This window comes from Zerene cesonia, chromosome 12 (genome assembly GCF_012273895.1).
Source record: "Zerene cesonia ecotype Mississippi chromosome 12, Zerene_cesonia_1.1, whole genome shotgun sequence".
NCBI lineage: Eukaryota > Metazoa > Arthropoda > Insecta > Lepidoptera > Pieridae > Zerene > Zerene cesonia.
The window spans coordinates 5,531,938-5,544,681 of NC_052113.1; the positions used below are offsets into that span (position 1 = coordinate 5,531,938).

A 12,744-nucleotide genomic window follows, 5' to 3' on the forward strand; every position below is an offset into this window, starting at 1 on the left:
AGATATACCAAAGAACGGACCTGTAGTTCTTACACAACATTCCCTTTTTTATTAGAGATAGGCTGACGTTTGACCGCAGTCCCACCTGATGGGAAGCGGAGACGCGGTCTATGGTGGTAAGTCACGTCAACCTAGAAGGTGCCCATTTACTCGTCTCTTAAATGTAACCATATTGTAGTTAAAAATGGATTATCATCATTCGTACCTTCGTTAATGCTATTGTAGGCTCTCTGAACTAGTATAATTTTAATATAGATTTAGAATTTAGCGCTATACATATTATACAATTAGAAATTCTATTGTAAAATTGTATGCTTGCCTTGCCCCATAAGGGTACACTGTCAATATCATTTATCATACATTCCACATATTAAAATAAAAACAACTGATTACTGAACTAACTGGAAAAATGTTTTTCTAAATATAAAGTAAGTAGTGACCAAAATGGCGTTCACGATGATAATGTAATAAACATTAATTTGCAGATGTGTAATGTGTAAATTGCTGTGGCAATTTCTTCGGATAATATTGTCGTCTACGCCGCGACATGTGAACTCATATTCCCACACGTTAAAATGACATTACAGATTTATTTCGTCACGCACGATTATTGTTTATTGTGCTCTTTAATTCTGCGATCACATATTTTATGATTTCTTTATGGGGATAAGTATTATTGAAATACCAAATTATAAGTTAATCGTGTACCTTGGCGCATATAATTTAGTTCATAGCATCAGATCTGTATTTATTGACTTTGAAAGATTAAAGTATTATTAGATTGTTTAAAATAGCCTATATATTGTTCTCAATCGCCTTCATATAACAAAAAAAATACAAAAGTAAAAAAAAAACTATTTTTTAATTTTTGAGCAAGTTTCTACGTTTATTAAGCGTAGAAGAAAGCGTTATAATTTCATAAATTCAATAGAGTTTCTTACTCATATTCTACAGGTACATTCTAAAGACGGTCGGTTGTCAATTCAGCCAGTTTTTAACTTTACATTCATAATTCATTTTGGGACTTGTATCGGACCCAATCCGAATTGTTTCATCAGTTGTACCCTTTATCAAAAATAAACTCATTCCGCAGAGTTAAATGGTCTTGTAAGTAAGCTATCAATTTGCAAATAAAATCATGTTTTGTATTGGGTTTAAGACTTAATTCTTAGTTTCATAGAATTCCAATACTTTTTAAATGAGAGTTTTAAGTATAGAAAAGATAATCCGAATTGAACGACTCATCTTTTTTCTATAGTACGGTTTTCACGGTCCATGTGCATCGTGCATTGGTGGCCGTTTAATAGTAGAAAAAAAATATCTGCTGCACAAAATAGAAAGCTGAAGTAAAATAATAAATATTTATGATCTTATACTTAGGCTTCCATCATACATGGTCATAGATAAATAATCTATAGATATTTCCTTGGTTTATGAATCGAAGTTTATAATGTGGTTTCCGAGCCTGTATTTATGATTCGCTACATAGTTTAGTGTGATAAGTTAAAATATACCTATATCGCTTAAAGGCATTCAATGCTATGGATTTTAAAGCCATCTTTATGGGATATAAATTATGTATTGGTTTTACCATTAATCTGCAGGTTAGGTATAAAAGTATTCTTGGCAGCAGAGTTAATTTAAAATAATTTACGAGTTAAATCTTTTTTAATCATGTGTTGATCAGGTTATATAATAAAACGGAACTTACTTCTATAACTTTTAAACAGGTAAACTTTTAAGCAGGTAAATTTAACAAATATTAACGTGATCAAGAATTAGACATTGTTCTTAGCGTTGTACACAAAATACCTAATGGTATTAAAATATGTTTTATTAAAGCTTGATTAATCAATCTTTCGAAGGTATATTATGCATTCTTTATAATTTCTCAAAATTATCCTATTTAAATGAACATATTTCATGAAGAAAACAGTAATAAGAATCTATACTTCGATAGCCTAACTGAAACTTTTTACTGTTTGCCATCCATAATACACACACATAAATATTGTAGTATGAAAGAATCAATTAATATTGTATTTTGGAAGTTCTTATAACGACTTTAGCATTCCTTTTATATCTCATATAAAATACCACTTCGACATTTTAATACTTACAGATAATTATTAATTGCGTGCTTTATGTGTAAATGTGATGAACGACAACCGAACAGCGATCGTTTATTACGATACTTACTTCACAAGTTTTCTCTAATTGGTTGAGCGAAATTAGCTTAGAAGTATCACGTAACCAGTGTTTACTAGATTAAGCCTCATATGGAATATGGGAGTTTAGATAGAGTCGTAACACTCTACATCTACCAACTGTGGATAATTTAACGTTTGAGAACTTAACGACTCAATATAGAAAACAACGTCGTAAGTTTTTGTTTGAGATTATTTGATAATTTTAGTTAATAGTAAAAGAAATAACGTTTACCTTAGATGTATAATATCAAGTAGGATTTATTTGTAAGGAAAAAAGGGAAATATAAAACGCTTTTATTTTGGAAGGAAATTATTATTTGCAAAGAGCATCTGCAACAGCGCGTGTGAGTCGTCTTTTCAGGCGCAGCGCGGAGCGGTCAACTTTCGTGCGTTTCACATACTGCCAACATTCTGCTATGATTGTTTCGTTGCATGATTCCTGTTAGCGAAATGTAAGTTTTAAATTATTTCCTCCATTATTTTTAAAGGTTCAGTAAGATGTTCGGTAAGTTTATAAACTTTTCATTGAAAATTTGAGATGATCATTAAATCATATTTGATATCGAAACGAATGGAGAATGGACAGAACTTGTTCGGTTTAGTTTGAAAAAAAATTGCCCTTGTTACCAACAATCTAAGAGTATTATTGTTAATAAGTTGCCACTTATGTTGATCGTTTCTTAATAATTTATATAAATTACGTGTTACACAGTCACATAGTTTGTCCGCGATGGACTCCTAAACCACACAACCGATTTTAATCAACTTTGGACACCATGTGTTTTGATCCATCTTAAAAGATATGATAGCTTAAATTACTTCCATTACGACAGATGACTACCCGGCCGGAGCCGGGGCGTAAAGCTAGTTATTTTACAAATTAGCAATTTTTAAAACTTATTTTTTTTATAAACTAATCCAAAATAGGCACGGAGAAAATTACCTTATAATGATTGAGTTGAACTTCTGTCAAAGGCGCCGCCCATCCTGTAAAACCAGTTGCTCCAATACTGGCTAAGGGATAGTGATTAAATGCTGTTAGAACCCTCTTCGTAAGCATAAAACTCTTACTGTAGTGGCCTAAAGGACTTATTGTAGCTGAACTAATTATACTTCGTGCTATTTTTGGCAATGGTATTGCTTTTAAACATCCACTATCATATGCATTTATAGCAATATAATCATTTTTATTCTCTTTGCTTAAACTATTAGTACCGTCTTCTAATTCTATTTCATTCACATTAAAGTTATTAGGATCGTCTATTCGGACATCATCTCGTTTCACATATATTTTATTATTATTTCTAGTAATACTAATTGCTTTATTTTTGTACAAGTCTTGCATGAAATCGAAAAAGAACACATTTTTCACTAAAATAGCGGAATGCTGATATGGATCCCAGCCCAAAAAAGGGAGTCTTTTCAACAATCCGTGCCAAGTATATGCTATTTTAGGTAGCAGTATTTCATCAATATCCAAAGGTATAATAAATTTTGATTCTATTATATTTCTATAGAGGCAATCATTATAAGTTATTATGTGATCGCGTCTTCTTTGCCACAGCGTCCGTTGAATTGTATTTTTAATAGGAACTTGAAATAATCTCACGAATCCTGCAGATTGATAACGTAATAATACAGTTTCAGTATTTTTATTTACACTATCTACATAAATGTCCACCAAATCGGCACCCAAAATCTTGTTTGTTTCAATCCACTCGGTTAAACTGTGGGACACATCCTCTCGAAAATTCATATCTTTGACACAAACAGTGAATGATCGGATGTATTTTACATTTCCGTTTGGCTTGATATTAAATCCATTTGAGGGATCTTCACAAGGTTCCGTAACCACAGACACAATAGAGTTCTCATTTATTGGCTCCCGTACAGGGCACGATAGTAAAAGAGGCGTGTCGACTTCTGATGAGCTTTTGTCCCAGTCATGCCACCAAATTTCTAATGCTTTTGCTGCAACGACTTCAACTAAATGTTCATTTCCACCATAAGGACGCGTTTGGCAAAACATTTCTTCCAGTGAAGATACATCCCGACCTGCAAAAATATTTTATTTAGGAGAGGCTCTACAATTTATTTTTAAATATATTCTACGCTATGGTTTATTGCTTAGTATTCAATGTATTATATAAAATTACAGCTTTAAAGTTGGATAACTGTATTTTATTTCTGTAGTTAAGTAACAGGAACAACATTACAGCGTCTTATATAATAGTTATTTGCTAGAATCATTTCCTTCAAAGCTCGCGAATAGCGGTGCCTTCCTTTGGCTATCATTAAAACGGTTGTTGTATCGCAAACCGGGATGACACTTCCTAGTTATAACTGGCTAGATTACAAATCAATCGCTTTCTATTTATGACCGTAACGGGAAAGCCATAAATTGTAATATCCTTAGCCCGTACATACTATTATTAAATGATGCGGCTTTATTCAACCGAAAAGTTTTATTTAATATCTACTCTTATTACAGTATACTTTGCGTATATATTTTGATAAAATATAGGGCAAGATGACAAGAATACAACCGACGTCGGAAACAATGAGGGCACGATATTTTTGTTAAACGTCCCATAAGAGAATGGGACGTTGCTAAAAAGGTACCACATGGATGGTAGTGGTGTTTTAATCCGACCGTCACTACAATATGGGAGAGGCGTTTATCTCTCCCAGGATGGAATTTACACGACGCGTTCGCTCGGCTCGAGTGACAAATGAGTGTGAGCTTATCGCTAGGGCCGTGTCGCCGCACCACACTCAAACACTTTTGTTTCTGCACCGTATGTTACCTTGATAAAGAGTATTTTACTGACTTTATATCACGTTTAGCACAATCTGATGTTTTAATGGCCGTTGTGATTTATTCAGTTTCGAGACGAGTCAAATGTAATTGCGATAAAATAACAAGTTCTATACATGTTACATATATGTATGTATCCATATGTGTTATATATATATATATATATATATATATATATATATATATATATTCATTAATCGAATTCGGTTGAGTTTTTAATTTCATTTCAAACCTTTGCACTTGTCAATTATTTTGTGATTGGTAAGAGATTAAGATTAGATTTATTGATTTTATTTAGAGTATTTTTATTCATTTCTTAAACACATATAGTTATAAAGTGTATTTTTTAAAGGTTTTTTTATAATTATCGGACATATCTTGCGTATGCGTCTTCGGCCTACGGGAGAATCAATAATACTCGTCAACTATGGCGCCTAGATCTGTCGAGATGAGTAATAAATTGTGGTTACTGTTTATCGATACATCTTCTTAAATTAAACGAAATGTCAATAATATTATATCAGAGGTGTACATCAGTAAAATACACAGAGGCATTTGCCTTTTATATATTGGAAAAACAGAATTAAATTATTTTATTCGCTTTTATCTATTACCTACCGCTTAACCAGATATGATTATATTATTTAACAATAAAGGTAACCAGTTTATGTACCATTATATTGAAGTAGTAATTTGTTTAAATAAAATTGTACATAGAAAAGTGTAATTTTTTGGCGCTTCCTTATTACTTAAAAGGGATGAAATTTTTCAGACAGTTATAGCTAGAAGCTAGACATATCAAGCGTATTAAATTTTATTTTTTTAAGTTATGACATAAAATTAGCGTCAGTTTAATCACGGTTGTCGTAAGTACATATTCATAATATGTAATTTTTTTTGCTTATAATAGTAAGACCTCAAGGCAGCAGTCGGCAGATTTACTTCGATACGGCTCACTCTACAGTGGACTTCAATTAATTGGTTTTCTTTATTTATATGGCAAGTAAAATGTGTATGGACTACGGACACAGTTAGATCGAAATCTCCATCCTACGTGAGCTTACTTAAAACAAGGGGTTTATGAAGCTGTAAAGATATGTATCAATATTTTATAAGTAACGTTGAGAATTAATTCACTCGATGATATCGTGTAGGCAAAAATTCAACGACATTTTCGATTCGGTAGAAATGAAGTCTGTATATTTGTTTAAAACGTTTAATTCTCGGCATGTTTTAATTTTTGGCAAGTATCCAAGTTATTTTTTAACAAAGTTTACTGAGAATTAAATCAACGGTTTGGACGTCTCCCGTGTTATAATAAATTTACATAAAGAAGCCCAATCGTGTACCGTTTTGCAGTAGCTTGGATATAACCTCTGTGGAATTTCTTTCTTTGCCTGTCATAAACAAGAGCTAATGTGCAGTAGTCATGTTCCACACTTATATCATTACAGAAACATGTAGGGTATGTACTTACTCACCGTGGAAAATGGCGAGAATGCGTATATAGTGTTGTGGCGCCCTCTCGTCGTAATACGCAGCATATAATGACACCGATGTACCTCTTACTTGTTGCCATAGTGATTCTTCAGCAAGGGGAGACCACGTGCGATTCTTGAAAGAAACAAAACATTAGGTGCTTCATACATTTGAGATTCGTTAAGCTTACAATTTAAAAGCTAAGCTTATGTAGGAGGTGTCTATATATGAATTTCGTTTCACATTATAAAGTAATTTTATTAGATTTCCTATTTTATTCAACAGTAATAAGGTAGTTGTATTAAATTTACATAAACCGTATTCCCTCGAGAAGGTCTATGTTGGGTCTGATTTATTCTAAGTAATTTGAAATGAGCATAGCGAAACGGCACATTTTGAATCTCACTTTATTACCCTTTCTTAAGGTTTAATATCTTACAACAAAATTTTCAAAGCGGGCTGTAGACTGAATTTAATGGTAAAAGAGTCGTGCGTGATTAGCCATTGTGCTTTCTTAAACATCAATGTGCTTTTTGCGTCCCTCTTTCTCCTTTGTTGGATAAAGCAATTTATTCATCACTGTTAATTGTAATTAATGATGAATGAAAAGAATAGGTTCTCACAAGAAATATGGTAGATAATAAGATAATTTAACATCTAGGTCATCTGAGGTTATAAGGCTGTAAACAAAGATAACGTCTGCTTACATTTTCGCATAATGTTTTAGATTTTTGTACAGTTTCAATTGTCAAAAACAAAACTTTTTTTATCATAAATATAATGTTGAGAATTATTTCTGTCCATAATACATTTAATCATTATGATATCCGCACTCTGTAAATTAAATATCTTTTGATAACTAATGTGTCAGTGCCTTTATTTTCTGAGAATGTTTATTAGACAACTTATTCAGTTATTACATACGTTTTTCATAAAAAAAAATACCGTGCTTACTGACATACAGCCGTATAGGGTTCAGTAAAGTGTAAATATCGTGATATTGCGCGCGTGCTTACTTTAAGCGTATTTTATTTACAGATTTAGTCGTATGTTTTTTTGTAACATCCATTCAATTTATGAGGGCCGATTTTTGAAAATATCTTCATATGAGTTTAAATAAATGATTATCTGGGATAAACGTTTTAGTGTGAGTTTTATTTTCTGTCCATCTTGTATAATGTTTATTTGTGAAATTGAAATGTGTAATATATGTAATATATAATACATAATATGTGTTTAACGCATTTTCTTACTTATAGTCTTGGGATTATTAGATTAGAGATTGGTCTCTAATAAATAGTAAGTTTTTAACATAAAACTAAAATACCGAGAAAAATATAAAAGCATATTTTTAATGGGCGTTCATGGGCATATCTAAACATGTTTTTAAAAGCTCATACATTTGATTTAGCAACAGTTTAAAGGTAGGTACAACAGCATTAAATTCCTTTTCAGAGATAAAAACGTGACTTTTACTCCTGTCACGTTTATCAGCGGATGTTGTAAAACAGTATAAATAAAAACCAGGTTCATTACACATATAGTATTTACTGTTATCTCTATAACAGTATTTGATTTGAAAAGAAAAAATGTTATGCACAAATAATTACTTGAATGGCTAGAGAATAATTGCTAATGATAGTATTAGTGAGACAAACTGGACTGAAGTTATACGACAAGTCGATGCACTTAGAATCTGCATAAATATAAGCAGACTGCAGTTGGAATCGTTTAAAATATTATGCCATTGCAGAAGCTTAAATGTTTAATTTTGTACAAATACTACTACTCATATTAATCTATATTTTTTGGAATTTTAAAATAATCAGTGATCCTTTCATGTCTGGCATTTTAAAAATAAACTCAAAATAAAATAGTACCACACGATCTGTAAATTACGCCTTACATCTTAATAAGGTTTAAAATGTGCTAAATGATCCACTGAATGCAATTAAATAATTAAGCGTCAATTAATGCTGTTAAGACTATAAAGTTCTTTTTTAAAACGTGCATTTTTAGAATCGTTAATTATCTTGTTCTTAAGAAACCTCAGCAAGTTGGGATACTTTATCTTATGCAAAATGTTTTAGTAAAATAATTATATAATGAAAAAATACCGGAGACCTGAGAGGACTTTCTTTAAATATATTATTTACATTCATAGGATTTTGTATATGAGAAGTATTGGTACGCTTATGCAGATAAATAACTCGTTGTTATGTCTTTTTATTCGTGAGATTTCGAACATTACTCTCATATTTCAACTAAATATTTTTAAAATACGTAGTCTATAAGGCAGGTTAGTTGTCCTTTGAGTTGTATATAAATATTACCTACGATATGTTTTATTTTACTGCAACCTTTGATCCCTCTGATCATCAAATCTGTAATATCTCAGTTAAATGTAATAAAATCTTTTGAATGACATCAAACCTGTTGTGATATGATATTCCAGTTGGATTTACAAGTATAATTATGATTAGGTAAACGAACTGACGCTGTGGGAAATATTATCGCCGTACACACTTTACAACTGTTCTTATGGTTTGAGTTGAATCTATTAAATGCCAGTTTTGTATCTTCTTCATACTATTCGAGCTAAGTTATTGCAATAAACCGTTTGCGTGTAAACAATAATATTATCTTTTTAAACACCTGACTGGTGTTTTATGAAAACATTTTAGTTTCCCAAGGTAGGTAAAGAGTCATTTTTTATTGTCTTTTCTATATGTAGGTAGTGGTATTAATCATATGAATAGACCCAATAATACAATGCCTAACACAGTGAGTCAGGACCTCAGGCACTAAACTCGAGATTACGACCGTCCTACCAAAGCAATATACTAAAGATAATACTGCGCATAGAATAGGTTATAATATAACGATTATTTACTGACGAGTAAATATTACAAATATACATAAAATTTTGTGTTATGACCATAAAATATTTACGCTGGTACAATCTTAAAGCTGAGGTGCTCTTACGTATATATATATTTTCGTTCTTTGATGATTATGATTAATGCGATTACAGTAATATAGAGTAATAATACAGCATCGCAAAATAAGTACGAAGAGTCATTTTACACGAACCAAATATACCCATTCGCATATTATAATTCTATCCGACTGTGGTAATGGTATATAATCAACATTGAATCTGATCTTAAGTCCATTATTTTATCGTAACTATACAGTAAAAAATATATAGAAGCCTCTTTCGTACAATTATTGTTTAAGAGCAATTTTCTTATAAATCTTTATTTAAATTACGATTTTTATCGACGAAAACCGTAGGTAGGGGCTTAAATAATTCTATTGAATAAAATTGAATTGTAAATTGTAAATTGTACTTTTGATATTATTAAAAAAACCATTTAATTATGTACAGCAAACAGAATTAATTGTAGTGTACATACAACTAATTTTATTGTACAATATGGAGAATGTGTTTTGAATTATTGTAACTCACCATACGGTAAATAATTTTGTTATTGTTAGTAATCTGATACAGTTGTCGTGGTAAGAATTTTTATCTCATTCAAACTTTTACATAACATGACAAGAATAAATGTGATGTAAGTCTAGCTTTAAAAAGTCGTTATTCCAAAAATATTACTAGTAGTAGTCGTAGGTAATATTAAAAATATATAGATCAGTCAATTCATTGGCATTAAGTATAATTTTCTACAAAAAACACCTAATAATATTTAAGTGATTTTCTATAAACAAAAATATTTAAAACTAAGTAATAAAGAATAGGTTTCCATAAAGTGTACCTTGTTGTTTATTATCCTTGAAAATCCGAGATTTCTCTTATTTTATTTTAGGTTGGTCATACACTAGCGTGAAGATAAACGTATTAATTGCATGCAATAATAAGCATCCAATTAGTCTACAGTCTACACGATACCTCAGCCCCTTAAAATATATTATCTTCGACTAAAGGGCTGAGTAGTTGAGTAGTTACTAGTTAGTAATTTACAGCTGTAGTGTGATTAGGATAGGATGTGAATAGTTAGGATACCCAGTACTAAGCAATTTTCAGGAAAATAGTAAACAATAATTGTTTTTATAGCATTATGTGTGCAAAGTTTTACACCAAAATAAGTAAATTTTGTAACGTTTATATCTTATCCTTTTACATAGGCGTAGATTTTATGGGCTATATAAGTTACGATAACAATGAATAAGTGGCATTCTTTTAGACCAAGTTCAAGAAAACTTGTCTGAATAGACAGGCACTAGTTTCTCGCTAAATCGAAAATTTACAAATGAAAGTCTGGAAAAGTGAGTTACACCAGTACTTTATTGTAATACTGATCTTATACGCTTTCAAAACGCAAGTACGTAATTGCACTTAAGCTCTAGCTTATTTATATTATAGGAAGGGACTGCATTCGTGTGGGATCGGTGGCAGTAGTGGCGTACTATTAGAAATAGCCGCAGAGAATATTGATTTCTAGTTATTTTGCATCTTCCACTAGCTCTGCGATAGATTATCACAATTATACAGAACTAGTTTTGCTTTTACTGAGAAATGATGATTGCATTATAGTTCTAAGGCTCATAATAATTTACGATTAGTATGGTGAGATTGTTAAAATGTTTATAGCTTTATTATTTATGTGATTGGAAATAATAAATCCGAGCTTTAAATTATGTGCCTAATTAAATAAAAATAACTTTGAGCCGATAGTCTATTTTTTATATTTTCTATTAATTTTAAGTAAGGTGCATTTTATATTAATATAACAATAACGAATTGAGGAATTTTTGCTTAAAAAGAAATTGAATTTATGAATGTTCCGTGATACTTTCAATGGAAACGGTCACAAGTTACATTAGACTTAATTAATGTATGTGATTACACATAATACGCGCAATGATGCGTTTATTTCAAATGCTTAATACAAGCAATAAATGTGAATACAGAATATGCATCTGCATCTAAATATAGCTTGGGGGAGTAGGAAGTAATGTTGCATACAAAGTACGATTCACAATGCATCGTATTTTCTTACTAACGCTTATTCACGTATATTCATGTATACATTATTTGCATATTATAAGAGCCACTTTATTTTATAGAATGTCTTCATTTGCTTAGCGGTTTTGAGAGGTTGACTTAAACTTTTATGTACGTGGAGATTGTGCTTATGAATTCGAGAAGTATTCCCGTTTGCCTGTTTGAAAGAACTGCATTTCGTTACATTTTTTACAACGTCGTTAACTTTTGATTAGAATAAAAAAGTCAATTACTTTATAAAATATTTTACGAAAAATTACTTTCCAGGAAGGGGCAAAATTTGCATATTATTGCACCATTTGCATGCCCACCCCGATGGTATCGCAAAAAATATGTAAAACAGGTATTGTTTATTGAAACCATAAAAGCTAATTTCCTTGGAATCTCCGATTTGAGCTTAGATAATAACTGTCATAAAATTGATTTATTGCCTAATAAAATGGTGGGAGGAAAACTTTAAATGGGTATACACAATATTAATGAATATTTGAGCATTTTTTTAGAATCGATAGGACAAAAAGTTAATAGTACAAAAAGTTAATTGTCCAGTAAAAAATAACGAAAATGTGAATTACTGTTTTTGGGACTTTCGGATATGCCGGTAAACGATCACATGTAACAGGCGAAGGTCGATCCATCTCCGCCTGTTTGCCTTCCGAGTAGGCCACAATGGTCTTCATAGTGGAATAGCTCCGCTGCGATGGTGGTCTCCAACGGGCCCTGGTGTGCCATTCGTTGACAGCAGCAATCCAGCTCACACAGAATATCGACACGCCAGCCAACAAAAATTTCGTCACTCTAACAAACTTACGAGTCGAGCACATTTTTTTATTCTGATGGTAAACTTTAAGGACTACACCTTCGACAGCATAACGAAGTACTGTGGCGGGTAAGCGCTGTGCGCATGCGCTCCGGTTGCGCTACCATGGCGAACTGCGCCGGATCAGCTGATAGTGTATCAACAATTCGTCCCTTACGGCTAATCGTTCTAAACGCGAAGCATGGAAATCTAGTTTCCTATACGAGTTCTGAGTTGCGATCCAAAGTTTGCTATATGACGCATTACATGTACAAAAACATAGGCAGATGCAATCTCACGCGGAACAAGAAATTTTATGGTGTGGTGTCTGGTCTCGTTCACCTGGCCATTTGTCTAATTGCGTAAGATCGATTATAGACGGCTGGCTCTATAATTGTTAGGTTTACCG

The 12,744-nt window shown here is 31.8% G+C and overlaps 1 protein-coding gene across 2 annotated transcripts; it reads right to left on the minus strand.

Moving 5' to 3' along the window:
• Positions 1 to 2,491: 2,491 nt before the first annotated feature.
• LOC119830763 lies at positions 2,492 to 12,506 on the minus strand. 2 transcript variants are annotated; one of them, XM_038353894.1, is made up of 4 exons: positions 12,112 to 12,506; positions 6,510 to 6,642; positions 3,154 to 4,265; positions 2,492 to 2,649 (listed from the first exon to the last, which is right to left on the minus strand). In XM_038353894.1, exons 1-4 carry the CDS (start codon positions 12,358 to 12,360, stop codon positions 2,524 to 2,526), a joined length of 1,620 nt encoding a protein of 539 aa, XP_038209822.1. In that variant the 5' UTR covers positions 12,361 to 12,506; the 3' UTR covers positions 2,492 to 2,523. The 2 variants fall into 2 exon arrangements, with proteins under 2 accessions (XP_038209822.1, XP_038209823.1); XM_038353895.1 differs by having other exon boundaries at positions 6,506 to 6,642; positions 12,112 to 12,251.
• Between the last annotated feature and the right edge of the window lie 238 nt (positions 12,507 to 12,744).

What these genes read in the sequence shown, in the direction of transcription:
- LOC119830763 (XM_038353894.1), bottom strand. Translation starts at nt 12,360, where the DNA reads ATGTGCTCGACTCGTAAGTTTGTTAGAGTGACGAAATTTTTGTTGGCT. An exon ending in ATCCGAAAGTCCCAAAAACA is followed by an intron (nt 6,643 to 12,111) that starts GTAATTCACATT and finishes GTTTCTTTCAAG; the next exon opens with AATCGCACGTGGTCTCCCCT. An exon ending in CATTCTCGCCATTTTCCACG is followed by an intron (nt 4,266 to 6,509) that starts GTGAGTAAGTAC and finishes ATATTTTTGCAG; the next exon opens with GTCGGGATGTATCTTCACTG.